The 16,116-nt window shown below is 38.9% G+C and overlaps 1 protein-coding gene across 4 annotated transcripts in view; it reads right to left on the bottom strand.

The window, feature by feature from the left end:
- Nucleotides 1-16,116, bottom strand: part of POU6F2 (POU class 6 homeobox 2) — a 331,556-nt gene that overhangs the window by 17,223 nt on the left and 298,217 nt on the right. For all 4 annotated transcript variants that reach the window (XM_019285349.2, XM_019285354.2, XM_019285352.2 and 1 more), the window contains exon 7: nucleotides 12,331-12,537. In XM_019285349.2, coding sequence (XP_019140894.2) covers nucleotides 12,331-12,537 — 207 coding nt within the window. The remainder of the gene's footprint in view (nucleotides 1-12,330; nucleotides 12,538-16,116) is intronic.

Below are 16,116 nucleotides of genomic sequence, written 5' to 3'. Positions count from 1 at the left end.
CTAATTAGAAGCTAAATACTTTTTTTGAAATGGGTGATAAGAGACCTATGACATTCACAGCAAGATTCTGATTTAGTAAATACATATCCTTACCTGTTTTCTGACTCATGAAACCAGACTTTTATTCCCTACATGGATTCTCATAGAAATCAGGATTGTTTCACAGAGATCCTTTCATACTGCAGGACCAGGGCCAGGAAGAGTGGGAATGGGGAAAAGGACATAAACTGAGCCAAAATCCCTTTCCTACAGGAAGCAATGATTTGTTTTATGAAGATCTAGCAAACAAACAAGAATCATGCAAACAGATAAGTCATCCAATACTAAAACACACAGGGAAACTTCTGGGCCCCATTCACATCAGGATTGTATCCAGTAAGACACGTCTAAAAAGTCTAGTGAGTATGGTAGATGCAAATGATACACTGTGATACATGAATCTGACTTTCTAAAAGTTTTTTAAACAAATATTACAAGAGTGTATTCTTTGTTTTTTCACTAGGGGAGTGGAAAGAACCATGAATCCATTCTGCCTATGGTATGATTTCATGTGGGGTTGAAATCTAGGAACATTCTTTGGTACTGATTTTCACATAAAACTCAGAAAATTCAAAGGGCAGTCTCTCTACAGAATGAAGGCACACAATGGACTTTACAGTTTTGAATTGTGTTCTAGTAATCCAGTACAGCCTTTTCAGAGCATAAGAATACAATAATACAGTACCGATACACTCTGGTGACTGCTGCTTATTATACCTTTATTTTATGTTGATTCTTGATACTGATCAAAAAAGATAGTATAAATATTCTAAAAAGGCTTCACCTCACTGCAGCTGTTATCTGCATTTTCTACAAGGGGAAAAGATAAAGACCTATTTGGCCTTGCTTGAAGTCGGTAATTAAAATCTACTTCTTGAATGCTAAGGAGTATGAATTTTTCTCTTTTGATAGCTAACTGAAAAAACTACTTTCGAAAAGGAGCTACATTCATTAGTAACACTCAAATTATATGCATTATCCTCCCAGCACACACAGAAATGTCTGATGCTAAGTAGACAACAAATTGTATAACACTATAGATAAAGGTATCTGTTCAGATTCAAGATGACACTTTCTGTGGAATATGTATGAACTATTTTAATGACAATATTCCTTTTAGAGCCTGTTTAAGAATGGAAAAAATTTCAACTTCTTTTTCCACCTTCTACCTGGCATAATATAACAGAAAATGAAGAAAGAAACTTTGATTTAACCTGTAATAATAATAATGATAATTATTTATCTGACCACTTTTAGTGTATTCTGACTTCCTTGTGGATTAATAAAAAAAAGCATCTTTTTATATCAAGGATTTTTTTTATCAAGTACATTTTAAAAAATACAACATGCCACTTTATCAAGGGGATAACAGTTGAGAAGCTGATTAAAAGGCTTCCAGTTTTCAGACTCATGCAAGCAGTGAGAATCTTTAAAAAAATTCTCTAAGGGCTGAATTTTATCGACAGAGAATTCCCAACCCAGAATGTCTACTTTTATAGTATCTTCTCCTAGGGAAACATCCCACTGTGATGGTTGGCCTCTTCTGAGCACTGCAGAAGTGGACTGCCTACCCATCCATTATACTCATATCACATCCAGACTGCAGCTTTCAGAAACAAGCAGGTGTTTGGGGTCTGGGTCTGTTTTCTGAGGGAATCTCTGGTGAAACTAAAGATTTCAGCACAGGCAAGGGAAGATAAGTACAGTATTTAGATCAGTTAGATGCTTTCACTCTATCTGGAACAGTCTAAGAGATGTTAGAGCTTATCTGTGAGGATGGAGGAGCAAATACAGCAGCTATCTTTAAAGAGAAAGATCTGCAAAATTATAGTCCAGTCAACTGAACTTCAACCATGGAAAAGTACTGAAGAAAATAATCAAACAATTTGTAAGCACCCGCAAGAAAACAAGGTAGCAACAGACAACATGGATTGTTAGGAACAAACTGTGTCAAACCAATCTGATCTCCCTCTAAGACAGGGTAATTGGCCTTGCAGACAGGGAAAAAGCAGTAGGTGGTTTGACTTTACAAGTGTCTCGACACTCCCTCATGTGACATTCTTTATAACCTAAGGAAGCATAGTTTAGGTGAAATTGCTGCAGAATGAATGCCGAAGTATTTGGAGAACAAAACTGAGGATGAGATATCTGTGGAAACAGAAGTGTGCATGCATGGTGCTTCACAGAAGTCTGTCCTCATTCTGCACTACTCAATATTTTCTTAAAGACATGGATGATTGAACAGAGAATACTAAATTTACGCGCTGATGACACGCTGGGAGGAAATTTTGACAGGTTTTGGACTACAGGATTAGGAATCAAAATGTTTCTGTGCATTTGAACATGCTGTCTGCAATCCTGTGGTGTTGCAAAAGTAAAGGCAGTTCCCATGCCAAGCCATGTGAGTGGGAGTAGATGTTGGTAGTGCATGTGAAGTGCACCTTCTTTTCTACTGAGCCTTGGAAAGACCTCTGCAGAGGGGGATGACATGTCCACAGCTAGGTTCCAGACTTCAGAAAAATCTATTTAACTAAGTAGAGTTAAATAATTAGAATGGCTGAAGGCTTGGGAGTTAACTGAGGCTTATGATGACACCTGTAATGAACTGGTCGTGTTTAATCTAAAGGAGGGATGACCAAGAGGGATGTGATGCCTGCTTTGAATACAGACATAGCTAATGAAAAGAGGAGATAATTATTTTGTCTTACATTTTATAATGGAGAGAATGAGGCCTAGTTATCTGGAAGGTTCAAATTAGATGTTGGGAAAAGCTATCTAACATGGCAGTGAAACACTGGCATAGATTACTGGTGGAATCTGTGGGTTTCTATGACAGTGTGGTCAGGACCAAATTAGCTAAAAACTGGAATAGATACTCCAACAGATTAGACTGGATAATCTCTTGAACCTTGACCTTCCACACATAATTTTTTTTATGATTCTACACCATTTCCCATCAGCATTTCTCAGGGAGATAGTAAATACAACATTTTCCAGCTATGTTACACATACAGTCACTGAACATTTCAACTATTGAGCATGTGCACAATAAATCTAAAGCCTCCATGAAGCTCTAGAATGAGAAGACACTGCATTTTTCAGCTCTGCATGCAAGGCATGCACTCAGTCAGCACAACAGATCACGTGCACAATATGATGGTTGGGTCTAGGAAGTGTTTGAGTCTCTGCACATGTTTTGTACAATGCATGTATTTTTAAAATAACTGGAATACCCAGAAGCTTGGCAACTTTGTTGCTGAAGGTCCAGAAATATTTAAACAAATACAAGAAATCTCAAAATTTAGCTGGGCAGAAGGAAAATGGCTAGTGAAGTTTGGATTCACAGTAGCCCTAGATGTGACAGCAACATATAAGGGATATTTACAGGTTGGTTTCTAACTCGCTGCTTGTGAGGGATAAGCGAGCAATGGGGTTGAAGAGGCAGAAGAGTCACCTTAAGGCCTGACCAGAGACTGAGGGAGGATTCCATCTTTAACTCCCTACGTAATTTCCAGCACCACCTCTGCTTTACAGACATGATGGTTGAGCTGTAAATGTCCTGCTTAAAAGACAATTATAGTTATCTATGGCATGAAATTGCATCAAAATACTCTCTCTTTTCATCCACTATAATTTCTACTCCAGAAATAGCCTTAAGGAGAGGCAACGATTAGATTATGAATTAGATTCTAGATGACAGAATCAATTTGAACTTGCAATAGCAGACTTTTCCCAATTTTGGACACGTATATATGATATGAATTATATTTATGACTGTTGTGCATTTTCCATTTAAAGACAGAAGGAGGCACAGAAATTACAGAAGCAGTTGCTGTAAGTGCCATTCTGTGTAGGTGGATATAGTAGAAATGCCAGAATGATGACTGTATGCAACAGTGATCAGTATCTGGCAGCAATACGTGTATGCACGCTGCAGTTAGAGGAATGAAGTGAACATGAGAAGTGGAAAGTGCATCATAATACTTTATAAGAATAAACTGAAAACTGCAAAGGGCCTTATTCATATTTCTTTTACATGAGATTTACATGTTGCTGTCAATGGTGAAGGTAGTATTAACTGATAATTGCAGAGGTAAAGAATGAATTAGGTCTGTAAGACTGAATTTTCTTCTTAAATTATACATGTAGGATATTCCTATGCCTGGGATGGTTGACTGGAGTTCTGTATTAAAGAGATCAGAGATGTTGTTCTCTGCATCCAGAAAGCTGCGCATTAGTGATAGTGTAACACAGTATTTTGCATAAAATAGGGAAGAGAAAGAAACTAACAGGAAATCTAGAAAACTTTTGACAGAATATTGCCCTGTATCATAACAGAGCTGCTACTTGGTTTTACAGAGAGTCTGGACAAACAGCAAGGGGAAAATATGGACTTAATGGAAAGGAGAAGAAAATAATGAGCTTAGATTGCAGTAAGGGAAGCTAGGGTCAGGCATCAGGAAGACCTTTTGAATGCTAAGGAAAGGGGCCTAGGTTGCCTAGGGATGTCAGGGAACCTCCATCACGGAAGATTTTTAAGAACAAGCTAGACAAACATCTGTCAAGAATGATATAGGGACAGCTGATCCTGCCTAGGGGGAGGAGATGGACTACATGACCTCTTCAGGTCCTTTCCAGTCCTATTTTTCTATGATTCAGTGAAAAGGAAATCTGAGAAATGAGGAAACACAACAAATTAGAGAAGACAGAGGTGAAAAAGACAAGTATAACAAAAAGGGCAGAAGAGATGAAACTAAGAGGAATGGTACAAAGAGCAAGAAATACATTTTAAGCAACCCCCTTTATGTTATAAATAAAGATTTTCAATTTTTTCTGATGTCACCTAGTTCATCCTGGCAAATACGGACATTAACTGTAGTAAAGATTAAAGTCCATGGAAGGTCTGAAAAACAAATATCTTGATATAAAATGACACTCCCAAACACTTTGAAATTCCATGACAATGTAGTAGTAGTTTGTTTCATTCTTCTATTTTTCCTGCGAATGGAATCCTCTGCTCTGTATACGTTCCCTAAAATGTTTCCTAGAATACATTTGATTTTGAGAAAGAGTAATGGTGTGCTGAGGACACTGCAGGATTCAAGAGCACCATGGCAGATGAAGTCTGTTTTCACACTGCACAAGCAGGCATGGGCTTCGAACGGGTTTCCTTAAATCTTCTAACAAATGGAAAGAACAAGTTAATACACATATCCCCATCATTCTTGCCAAATCCCTTTCACAGTTAGCTCTGCCAGAGTATTTCACAAATACTGCATCCCATCACCCTAATTTAGATTACTCAAATAAATTCAAGTAAGTGCATATATGAATCTAAATATGGAAGGTATTTGATACTTAATAAGCATCCTCTTTCTCAGTATAGTACAATATAGTATAGTACATATAGTATAAAATGTGTCTATACACACTGCTTAGACTGACAGAATAGGTACATTTGGAAACTAATATAAAAGGTCCTTAGATTCACACTGGCTGTGCGCATACTCCGCCCAAAATGAAGAGTGTACTGTGGACATAACTGGGGGCAGGACTTGACAGCATCTGCTGAAGTTCTTTCAAAGCCTTTCTATAGAACCACAACTACTTTCAAAACACAGTGTAGTTGAAGGTCTTTAAACTTGCTAAATGAGGTTGAGAATATAGCTAGACTTATGTAAAAGATATAATTTTATATGCAAATCAGGCACAGAAGTAATTTTTTTTACCCCTTTCAGGAAGGATATAATGTCAATATAAGAACAGTATTATTGACAATACATTAATGACTAATTATAAATTATTTATCAATTAATAATATTATTAATAATGTAAATATTACAAGAGTATTATAGTAACAGTTTTAAATGTGTAAGTGCATAATTCAAAGGTAACCCGCATATTCCTACAGTGAACAGCATTTTATGCTTCCTATGCCTCAGTTGCTTAGAATGACACAGGTAATGTAGTAATGTCTTCCTATTCCCAAAGGTTTGGTGCAGTTATATGGACTTTTTTAAAGATATCCTTCTCCTACAAGTGCTGATGCCACAAAGAAAACTGGTCAGGAAGAGACAGAAGTTACAAGTCAAGTGTTGTGCTGTGGCATGGAAAGTCTGAGGTAGTCCCTTGTACTAGTAAATAGTCTAGTAATCTTGACTTTCAAAGATCTAGTAATTTATCCATAGATGACATAGAATTATGCAATGATGATGGTAAAGGAAAAGAGACAGAAGCGAGAAAAATTGTCACCCTCATCACTGAAAGTCATATAAAAAGCAAAAGAAAAACAAAGTTGGATTGAGACAACACAGTTTAGTGACTATATTGAAACATAGAGAAAGAAGAGTGCATTTTTCATAAAGCAAGACATCATCAAAGCTATAGGAGTATTGCAGAAAGGAAATGATTGAGAGCTGGTTAGATTTTAATGGGAGAGAATAACAAAGGAGTTGTGATAACAAGATGGTAGGGTGTTGTTACAATTCGATTTAAACCCAGAAAAGCAAAGCAAGCTAAGTCTCTGAGCATAAACTGGAAAGAACTTAGAAGGTTCAAAATATCCCCAGAAACAAGATTAAAACCAAACGAGGTTAGATGTTGTTGCCAAAAATTGATGTATTTTATTTAATAGTAGAGAGGTAAAGAGAAGGGAAAAGAGAGAAAGAAATAGAAAAAAGAAGTGTGGGTGGGGGGTGGGGGAACAGGGAGAGGTGACAGGGGTTAGGTGGAAGCATATCACCCATCCAAGGGTCCCAACGACGTCTCGTTGCTCCCCTCCATCTGGTCTGCTGGTGGTGAGGGTCCCCCATCGCCACCGTGGCCACGCCGCTACATGCTGCCACACCACACACCGCCACACGCCACCACACGCCACCACACCCAAAGAATGCAGAACTCCGTGGATTAATATACACTTTGGGCCAGGTGGGAACACCCACGTGTCTTTCTTGCAGGGGCCATCTTGACACTGCCCCTTGCAACACTGAGGGTCTGTTGCATCATCTCTGGTGCAGGGTCTGGGGACCGCTTTGAGGGGGGCCCTGTGGTGGGCCATGTCACCCCCTCCTGCTGTGGATAAGCTTCCTCCCCCCTGGTGAGGACCCCTCAGCTGGGCTCCTCTGCACAGGGGAGGATGGACAGTCTCTGCACCTCTCACCAGAGGCGTTTCCAACACACACCCAAAGCCTCTCCTCCCTCCCACCCTTTGGTGGAGGGTGTGTTCGAGCCTGGCAGCTGATAGCCCTGGGGCTGTGGTCTCCACCCTGGAGGTGTTAAGCCTGTGCTTTGTGAATGTCCCCAGCCCTGAGTTGTTACTTTATCTTATGTTCATCAGGGAGCAGTGTAAGGCCTCAGTCAGGGCCCCATTCAGGGTGCGGTAGTCTTCTCTGCAGCTTTTGGAATACAGTTTAAAAAGTTTAAAAAGTCCTTTAAGAAAATGTTTAAGTCATAAAACATAATATTTCAGTCTCTGACAGATGTTTGTGGCAGGTTGAGATTGAAGAAAGAGAACATCTAACAAGAAATTTGGCAAGCATATATACAAGAATCACCACAGACCCATCTGAGAGCTATCTATGTCTTTTCAACAGTTAATCTGGAGCATGATAGCCAATGACAACAAAGATGGGGAACTGAAAATGTAGTAAAATGCTGCCTAGTAGCTCATTTTACTCTGTTAGAATTGGCAGAACCCCAAAGCTGGTAGTGCTCGATGACATGATGAAGTATGAAAAGTTCTGGCAGGCATTGTAGATAAAACAAGACTAAGGACAACTGGGACTACAGTCCCGATTTAATGAAGCTAGTATGTAGAAAGAAAGAGCCAGGAAAGACTGAGAAGGGAACCTGCTTTACGAGGTACGCCAGAGAACAATAGAATGTCCAGAAGTTGCTACTGTATGGACAAGAAAATAGTTATGAAAACACCAATTATTAGGAAAGCTGTTCAGGGAATTCATAAAGAAGAATGTGTTCGAACCCCAGTTATCACTGGCAGCTGGATTCTTCTTGGTCAATTTCGCTCACCTTAGAACAAATTGACAATTCTAAAATAGCTATCCTAGCCCTCTCTCATGTCAGTGGAAACAATAGATATGTTAAGATACCTACTAGAGATCAACCTATCCAAAATTTTTTCTATTTTGACATCTTGAGTTTTCCACTGGACATGCATATGTCTCCTTGTCTATGTCTATACAGGAAATCCAGTTAACTAGCTCCTCTGTGATACCGGATACCTAACTCCTCTATGACTAATTTAAGCAAGGCGAACCCTTTCCTAAATTTCGTAAGACTGCAGTTCACGGTTCAAGATCTTCTGTGAGCTGTGCTGGTGTTAAGGTTGTGTTGTTAGTGATATGAAAGAACACCTTGAAACAAATTTTTCAAATCTGATAGTAAATTATAATGCTAACAAGCTTTTACAACAAATTCATCTGTTCTCAAAAACAATGTCCCTTTAGCCATGCAACCTACATTTTGACAAAATTCCTCTTGAGAGGCATGGAGGAAGTGCAGAAGTTAAAGTTACAAGGTACTCTTCTATTATGGGACACAAAGAGCTTATAAAGCAAGAAACACAAAATTAGAGAACAATTTTATTATTTCTTTTTCAAGAAAGGAGACTACAGGTAGAGAACAAAGGATTTATACCAAATTTTTGAATGATTTTAGCAACCAGCAAGGAAATAGGGTGAATAATGGCAAAGTGGAATCTGCAGGAAGAACACATGAATTTCTTCAGTTAGTACAGAATAGCATGAAAAACTTACAAATCCTGTTTAGAACCTGCCAGGGGAGTATTATGACAGGTAGTAGATCAGTGCAAAGTGATTCACATCAAAAGGAACCATTTTAGTGACACACATAATAATCAGGGAAGCAAAGATGTATTATGGTGGATACATCTGCTTATTAAGTAAAACTGTTCAATGAGCAGAGATAGAAAAAGAAGGCTGTTAGGCTGTTTTGAGACAAAGAAAGAAAATAATGCTGAAAATATTATAATGTTATGTAAAACAGGGATACATCCTCACTGTGACCATGGCATTCAGTTCTGATCAAAAAATCTTGAAGAGATTAGTGTGAAAATGGCTGGGAGATGAATGGCAAAAGTTATTAATGGCAAAGAAAAACTTGTTTATGAGCAGAGATAAAATGGACGCAGACAAAAACAGGAGTGCAAACAGCTGCCTGCTTTAGAAAGCCATTGCAATTTCTAGGAGAATTCTTGGTGTGTGCACAGATGCTGCTTAGATTAGCAAAATCTTGGAAAATAGTAAAATACCTGAAGTTTTACCTACTTGGTTCAATATGGAGAGGAACAATCCCTCCTGTGGGTAGTTTAAAGAACATAAAAAACCCATCTATTTATACTTAAATACAGGAAGAACAGGACTACATCAGACTCACTTGTGTACATTGCAAAGCAACCTATTTACAGCACAGAAAAAGAAGCACTGTTTTACACTACATGTAAGTATTCTATGAACTCATTTTCATGAGGAAATATTGAGGTTTTAGTCTTCCAAATCTGAAAAAGTTGTATGAATAAATAACGCATGTAGTCTACATAAGTAAAGCTGACTAAAAACAATATCTGAGGCATTTAAGTCTTCAGTCATCTGGGAGAAAGTAAGCACTTGCATGCATTACTTAGCAACTGGAGCAGTTTACAAAGGTTCAATTATTGTGACTCAGCTAACAAGCAGCAGCTCACTATCATTGCTTGTAATCACCTCTTTTACTGCTGAAGTACTTAGTTTCCAAGGGAGTGACAAGTTGAAAGTCAAACTAGGATTATCTGTAACTGGAACATTTTTGCTACATTATTTATTTCCTGCATTTATTTCTTCATGTCATGCTAAAATCTTTCCCATAACTTGTGTTGTAATCTTTCCCCCTGCTGAAGCTTCTTTCATCAAGTTACAAGACACCAAATGCTGTGTGACACTATTGTAAAAAACATTTTGAATTCCTGCTGAGCCCTCTGATTTGAAGCACTCACTCAGTTCTGTTGAAAATGATATTTTAAACCATATAACTTAATATGCTATCATTAGCCAAATGCTACAGTTAGTCTAAGTCTCTATCCAGGCAATAAAATAAACCCGGGATCTCCTTAAACTTCGAGCAAATCTTCTCAATTTTCAAATGATACAACAGTTTGTATAGTACTAGATCAATTGTTTTTCACGGTCCATCAGCATTATTCCTATGAAGAATCTAGGTCTCATATACCTTTTGTTCTCCCACTGAAATTCATGGCAAAATTTTCTCTGACTTCTTTCAGTAAAACCAGAAGAGCCAGTAGAGGGAGCACAAATACATAGAAATAATTTTCTGTGGCTGCTATAAAAATGTACTATTTTTTCATATAGTATTTGCACTACATTTTTCCCCCCTCCGATCAAAAATACTGTCTTGATTAAACTTCAAGAAAGGCTGATCCAAGGTAAGAAGACTGTGTTGTTTGGTGGCCCTTCTTGCAACCCCCAGGACCTCCGGATTCTGTGTAAGAAAGAGGCAGAGGCAGAACCCTGTGTAAATAGTATTGGCAAAATAATGTTTTCTACCTCCATAGCACTGCTGGGCAGACAAGCTTAATGAGGAGCATCTTTGGCTCTTGGACATAACCAGTTCTCTGCAGACTGATATTTCTGCCAGCTGATTGCTGCACATGAGCACACAAGTTGGGTGAACAAGTACAATGTGGCTAAACAGTGCTTTCTGCTTTGCACCCCTGCTCATTCAGCAAGCTGCAGGTTTCAGAGTTTGTCCCTTTATGTGACCCCAGCGCCATGAGCTGTGCAGAAAATGTTACACCTCTGTGCCCTCTCTGCCCACTGACACTACTGGCAGACATTGCCTGGAAGAGGTTGCTTTGAACACAGAAGGTGTGTCGCTCTGCATGTGAGAATGTCTCAGGCAATAATACAGGTCCCTTATCCTCCTCTTTACGTCTAAATTTCTTGAGTTTCAAATGGGATCTCAGGGTTGCTATGATTTTTGAGTGCTTCCCCCATAATGGAGGAAAAGGTCCCATCCCTTCAGGGGACTGGCGCAAAAAAATACACCATCCCACACACCCCTAGGAAACCAAAAGTAAACTGCTGAGTTTCATATTCCATTGAGAGGCTTTCCTGTGGTGGAGAACATGAAGCCTGCCCTCAGATCCATCCAGCTTTGTTGAAACCACGTTTATGCAACCATTGCAAAAGCATTTGCCAGTAGTGCAAGTACACTCCCACTAAAGAAAAGAGAGTTAGATAAATGACAAGTGCTTTGGAAAATGCCTATGCTAGATACCACAGAGGATAGGATGGGAAAAAAGTAGGTAACCAATGGGATGTGAAATGTTTTCAGAACAAACAAAAAAAGTGACCTTAGAGATCCATTGATTTTCTACTTCCAAGTAAGAAGAAGAAAAAAAAAAAGATAAAATCATTGGTTTGGAGTTCAGGTGGCCTGGGATTCTCAGCAGCATACAAGAAGCTGCTCCCTGTGCCTGGAGGAGTCAGCAGGAATGTCAAACACTACCAGCAGAAGGAATGCTAAGCCGAATATTTAAGTGAGGGACATTTTTGTAAGTACCTCTTTGGTAATCACATTTGATGTATTTTCTGCCCTCAGTTTCCCCTCTTTCAGAGAAAAAAGGTGGAACTACAGTTTCTTGCTCTACAGATGTAGGCAAAACTAATGGATTTGGCTCTAGAGTAGTATAACAAGAATTACAGAAGTGTTTTTGGACCTCACTGGATCCATCCTTAAGTCTGTCAGCTACCTGCTACCTTATACTGAGTAATAATTTCCCCAGAATACCTTCTGTCTACCCAATTATACACAATCATATCTCATTTTCCAGTGAGGAAATCTAATAGGATTTTCTATTTTTCCTTGTTTTCCCTGCATGTTCCAAATAATTTCAAGCCCCAGTTCACTAGGTGACCACTAAGGGACTGAACATAGGCCAGATGGGTCTCCTCTGGCTCATATTCCTATCGCATTTTCACTGCAGAAAACATCGCAGTTGGTCTTATACTGACCTTGAAAAGAAAAGAAAAAGAATAACTGGATAATCCTTGAATGTATAAATAAATTATGTAATACAACATTATTAATTACTACATATATTGTATGCAGTAATACACCAGGCAGGACTGAGTTAATTTTTGTTATTAAAAATGGTAAAGAAGTGGGGGTATTTAGAGAGGCCATGAGAGTGTCTGTGAGGAGCAGAAAATTTCTGTGTATCTGTTTTGATAATCATTCAGGCTACAGACACTTTACCTGCTGGCCTGGTTTGAGCGGCGACAGTGTTATTCCCTGGGTATTGATCACTGGGAGTATCTGGTTGCCGATGACAGTGGCGATGATCTGACCCTGGGCATTGGTCAATAACTGTGGAGTGATCGGCTGCACCTGAAGTCCCTGAGCTCCACCTGCCGCCTGGTTGGACGGGACTGGATTAGGCATCAGTGGGATTGTTCCAATAATCTGGAAGAAACAACACAGGGAGAATGCATGCACGCCACATATACTTGCCTTGTATGCTGCATGTTGAATCAAACTTCAGTAAAAATAGCACAGAGAGACTGGTAAGACAGGCTGAGGGTGGGAAACAGTAATTCCTCTACTAGGGTGATGAGGACTTTCCAATTCATTTGCCATGTCACATATCACCTGTACATTTTACCACTGTCCACTGTCACCTGCAACAAATCTGCTGTGGCTTAAGAGCGTATGAAACAAGTGCTGGGCCACACTCTGGGCCGTGGATCACAGTTTGTTTCCACTATTCATTTTAACACACCGTGAAATAGATAAAGTATCAGTGTTTTTGTCTTGATTTCTACATCATCCATATATAATGTTACTAGGGGTGCTCGTGTAATTTTACTTGATCTTCTGATACCTGGTACTCTAGATGACCACCTATTACTCCCATGAGATCTCAGGAAGATACAAAGGGATACTGGTACCTTTCAGGGAATGTCTTATTAAGATACGTCCATAAAAATGCAGCTGGTTTTGGATGACAGCTATGAAGTACGACACAACAGGGGGCTGATGTTAGATAAAATATATTAGCTAACATTTCTGGGGCAAGTAGTTTCAGAAAGAGACACTTGTGACATCTCAGACTTGAGAATACAGTGATTTCCTAGAGTGTGAATGTGCCTGTAAAACTAATATTAGGATGAATGTCAAACAGATGTCGTAAGAAAGCTTGTCAGTCAACAAGCTGCAAGGCTGAAAAAAGTTATGCTGTTGCAAGATTCTTTTTACAAGTATTAGAGAATCTGAAATAAACTTCTGATGAAACTTGGGCCTAAACCCAAACTTTTTCTTTTTTTTCCAAACGGCAACATACGAAGCTGAAGTCATAGGACTGCTGCAACAGGAAAAATAAAAATAAAAAAAAGCATAGCACATCTCTATTTCCTTTACTGTATCTCCCCTCTCTTTATCACAGCCTCCCAGAAAATATCTACCCTATTATAAGACTTCCAGTCTTCCCTTTCCAGAAACCTTGCTTCTTCCTCTTTATCCTCAGCATTCACCCCACTGCATTGTCCCTTTTGACTCCCATCAGTATGATCCCAATTGTCCTGTGTACCCAACCACATATTGACCTGCTGAGAAAGAGGGTGGATTATGACTGAGTTTTCCTTCTTTTTCCTCAGTGGAGATAGAAACAGGGTAGTTTTCCTTAGTCTGTCTGCTGGTTCTCATTCAATTTAGGAGCTTATTTTTTTTAGACCTCTTTGTTTCTGAAAAAATTTATAGAAATTAATCAGCTGATTCAAAGACATTAAGTAGGTATGGAGGGCTGGATGGATGGAAAGAGAAAGAGAAGTATACATAGTACTAGTCACAGACTAGTTTCCTCATGAAAATAGGCTGAAGTGTTCCTATTTGAAACTCAAAAGCAAGTTTGTTCCCCAAACAAACTTATAAAACAAAACACGTAACATTTCTATTGATTTCAACAATTAATTTATATTATATCAATGGAACCCATACAATACAGTGTAAAAATAGCTCTAAAATAATTGTTTAGTGAAAACATCAGTTAGCTTTTTGGGCAGATGACTAAGTTGCTTTGTGCAAGTGTGAAGTAGAACAACACTGAATCTCTTGCTATGGATATAAAATGAACACAGGTGTGAAGTGTGTGGTGAAGAGTAACAGAGATATGTGAAGATATCTGCCTACTGAAATCATCAGAGGTGATACACAACAACCCCAGAAAATTAATTCTTAAAAAAGCATCATGCAAAGATATCCAAATAATTCAGGCATAGGTGGAGGGGCAGGTGGCTGTTGTCACCCTCTCCATTATTAGGCTAAGATATGACTCTATTGAGTGACAGGGTCCTAATGAGTGACTGCTCCTTCAGCAGTCACACCCAATGATGTGCCTCGAGGTAAGCTCAACCATGAAGTACTGGGTGGCAACCTAAACTGACTCCTGGAGCAAGAAGAGTGCACTCGGTTAGCTATGGCAGCTCAGGTAACAAGTGGTAGGTGCTGAAGTTATCATTGATTTACCAAACTTGCCCAGTTAGAAGGACTTAGCATGGGAAGGCCAGAGAACTGTAAAGGAAAGCAGGACAGCTCTCCTGTGGGAGAACCTGATAAAAAGGCAAGCCCAGCTACTAAGCTGTATTGTAAGAGCTGCATATAGCAAGACTGTTCAAAAGACTGTAAAGATACAATTTAAGTTCTTAATGCATTGCTAAAAGGTAGACAGATCAATGAAGATTATTACCCCCATTTTACAGAGCATGAAAGTGAAGCACAGTGAAGCATATTCAGAGTTAGCCTTCTAAGCTGAAATTTCCTGAGAGGTTCTCTTGGCAGATCACAACGCTTTTATTTTTTGTGATTTTTTTAAGGTATCCCTAGCTGAATGGCAACTGTTTTCCTGTTCATGTGAGAAGATGGCTGTTCACTGAGGAGACAGGCATTTATTTTCATCATTATCAGATTTCAAATTGTTTTCTAAAATCAGACTTTCAACATGAATGAAATACAACTGCAATGCAGTGCAACATGTAAATATCTCCCAGTTTCTGTGACCTAACATATTTATAGGTAACAAATATATTCTTTCACTTTTAATATAATCTCACCCAACACAAGAAATAATCCTTCTTAATTTTATCAGCAGAGACATATCAAAGGCCTCCCCTCCCTTTGCCATGTCTGTAAAGGACACAACCTTGGACTGTCATTGCTCCAATGTAACTTTAACTATCAAGGTCCTAATCCCAGCAAAGCAAAAAATGCTGCGTTGGTGTTATCAGTAATAGAAATGTTTGCATTCACATTTAAAATGCATTTCTTGGACTGCAGTTGGACATTTCACAGAATAACAATGCTGAAGTGGACAGTTTGTAAGGTCAGAAGCAGAAGGCTATCTATATGTATTAATGTGTGTCACACACCATACTGTACATGGCGTGCTGTACATGCACACAGCCAGAAATGGAGCAGGGAAAACACAGATGGGAGAAGTGTTCCAGAAGGACAAATGAACAAATGCCCTCAGGGGTGTTAACATAGGACCCAAGGGTAAATCTTAATGGGAAACAGAAACTTACTAAGATTTCAGAAGATTTTATTTTCTTTTTTACCAAAATAAATTCTTGTCTGGTTAAGAAAAAGATATCCACTTGTCTCTATTTAAAAAACAAGGCTACTCTTTATTGCATGCAGCTTTGGTATGGCTAAATCAGAATCAGGTTTCCCCTTTCAAGCTCCCCCTTGTCCAAGTACCCTCTCCTAAATATCTTAATTGCTCACTGATTCACACATAAGAAGTGCTACAACTGGATTCCTTCCTTAAACCTCGTGTGACTGTCGTGATGCTGAGCCAGATCCCTCTTTCTTCTAATTTTGGTATGAAATTTCACCCTGGGTCTTGCTAATCTGTCCTCTTAAATTATCATAAAATTTGAAGACAATTAAGGGTTTGATACATTTGAATTTTGTCAAGAAATAAAACAAGGCCATGCCACAGGCTTGAAGCACTGGCATGCCACAGTAGAGACTATTTAATTGCCAGTG

The sequence above is a fragment of the Corvus cornix genome, chromosome 2 (assembly GCF_000738735.6).
Source record: "Corvus cornix cornix isolate S_Up_H32 chromosome 2, ASM73873v5, whole genome shotgun sequence".
Taxonomy (NCBI): Eukaryota; Metazoa; Chordata; class Aves; order Passeriformes; family Corvidae; genus Corvus; species Corvus cornix.
The sequence above is the reverse complement of the archived record's forward strand: the minus strand, read 5'-3'. Positions and strand labels throughout refer to the sequence as shown.